Source organism: Brassica napus, chromosome A8, assembly GCF_020379485.1.
Source record: "Brassica napus cultivar Da-Ae chromosome A8, Da-Ae, whole genome shotgun sequence".
Taxonomy (NCBI): domain Eukaryota; kingdom Viridiplantae; phylum Streptophyta; class Magnoliopsida; order Brassicales; family Brassicaceae; genus Brassica; species Brassica napus.
The window spans coordinates 11,696,009-11,697,059 of NC_063441.1; the positions used below are offsets into that span (position 1 = coordinate 11,696,009).

Sequence of the window (1,051 nt, forward strand, 5' to 3'; positions counted from 1 at the left end):
TTGGCGAAATGATGTGTAAGTGTATATAAAGACTTGTCTAATTCACGATGATAAATTAATCACATCCTTAATGATTGATTAATTATTAAAATATCGAATCCCTTGACTTCACTCAAACACCTTCACGATGACCTCATCTGATGCAACACAAGATATTAATAATTACACGTATATACACACATACACATATATTATACGTGTAAAACATGAGATTCTCTGCGATATCTCGGTCTATATAGGTTGCAACTTTTCTCATAGTTGTGTCTTCTCTTCCTACTTGACTCTTCAATAAAATCATATATATCCTAAGTAACCCCTAACTTTCTTTCTAAAAATATTTCTCTCTTTCAATGTCAGAAGAAGAACTTCAAGAATCAGACGTTATATTTTCCGATGATTATTTCATAAACAGCAACAAGAATAGCAGCAAGGAAAACAACAAAGGAAAGAAACCAGCGACGGTGAAAAAGTCATCTCCGGTAACAATTCCATCGAGAACTACATTCCGGTGGCCGGAAGTTGAAGAGGAGGAGGATGAGAGTGAAATGACGCCGCCACATGTCATCATCGGAAAACGAAGAGTGGAGTCGCAAATGGCGTTTTCGTTTAGTACCCTTAAAGGAAGAGACCTGAGTCGTCACCGTATCTCGGTTCTTAGGATGACCGGTTTTTTGGAAGCTTAATTGATCTTAAAATACAGCCGAACTGGTCCGGTTAAGGTTTATAAATGAACCAATGTATGACGATATTAATTTTTTTTCTTAATTATTGCTAAAAGAAAAGTTCAATATAGGGAATAATTTCCCATATTTTACCATTTAAGATATTAACAATAATAATTATTTATGTTAAATTATTGTTTGGTTTCTTGAGAAAATGAAAAACATATAAGAATCAAATCTTATGTTAAATTGAGTTATGTACGGGGTTTAATTTGCTTGTGAAGTAACGGGTTTCTTGTAGTGATGTCAAACGGGTTGTTCCGTCCCGTCCCGGCCCGGACCGCTGCGGGTTTTTTCTTTTGCGGGTTAAGGCGGGTCAGGCCCGCGCG

General features: G+C 36.4%; 1 protein-coding gene across 1 annotated transcript; it reads left to right on the forward strand.

Annotated features, from left to right (window-relative positions):
- The first annotated feature begins 350 nt into the window (after positions 1–350).
- LOC106360929 lies at positions 351–683 on the forward strand. The gene has a single exon (XM_013800607.3). It carries the CDS (start codon positions 351–353, stop codon positions 681–683), a length of 333 nt encoding a protein of 110 aa, XP_013656061.2.
- The last annotated feature ends 368 nt before the right edge of the window (positions 684–1,051 follow it).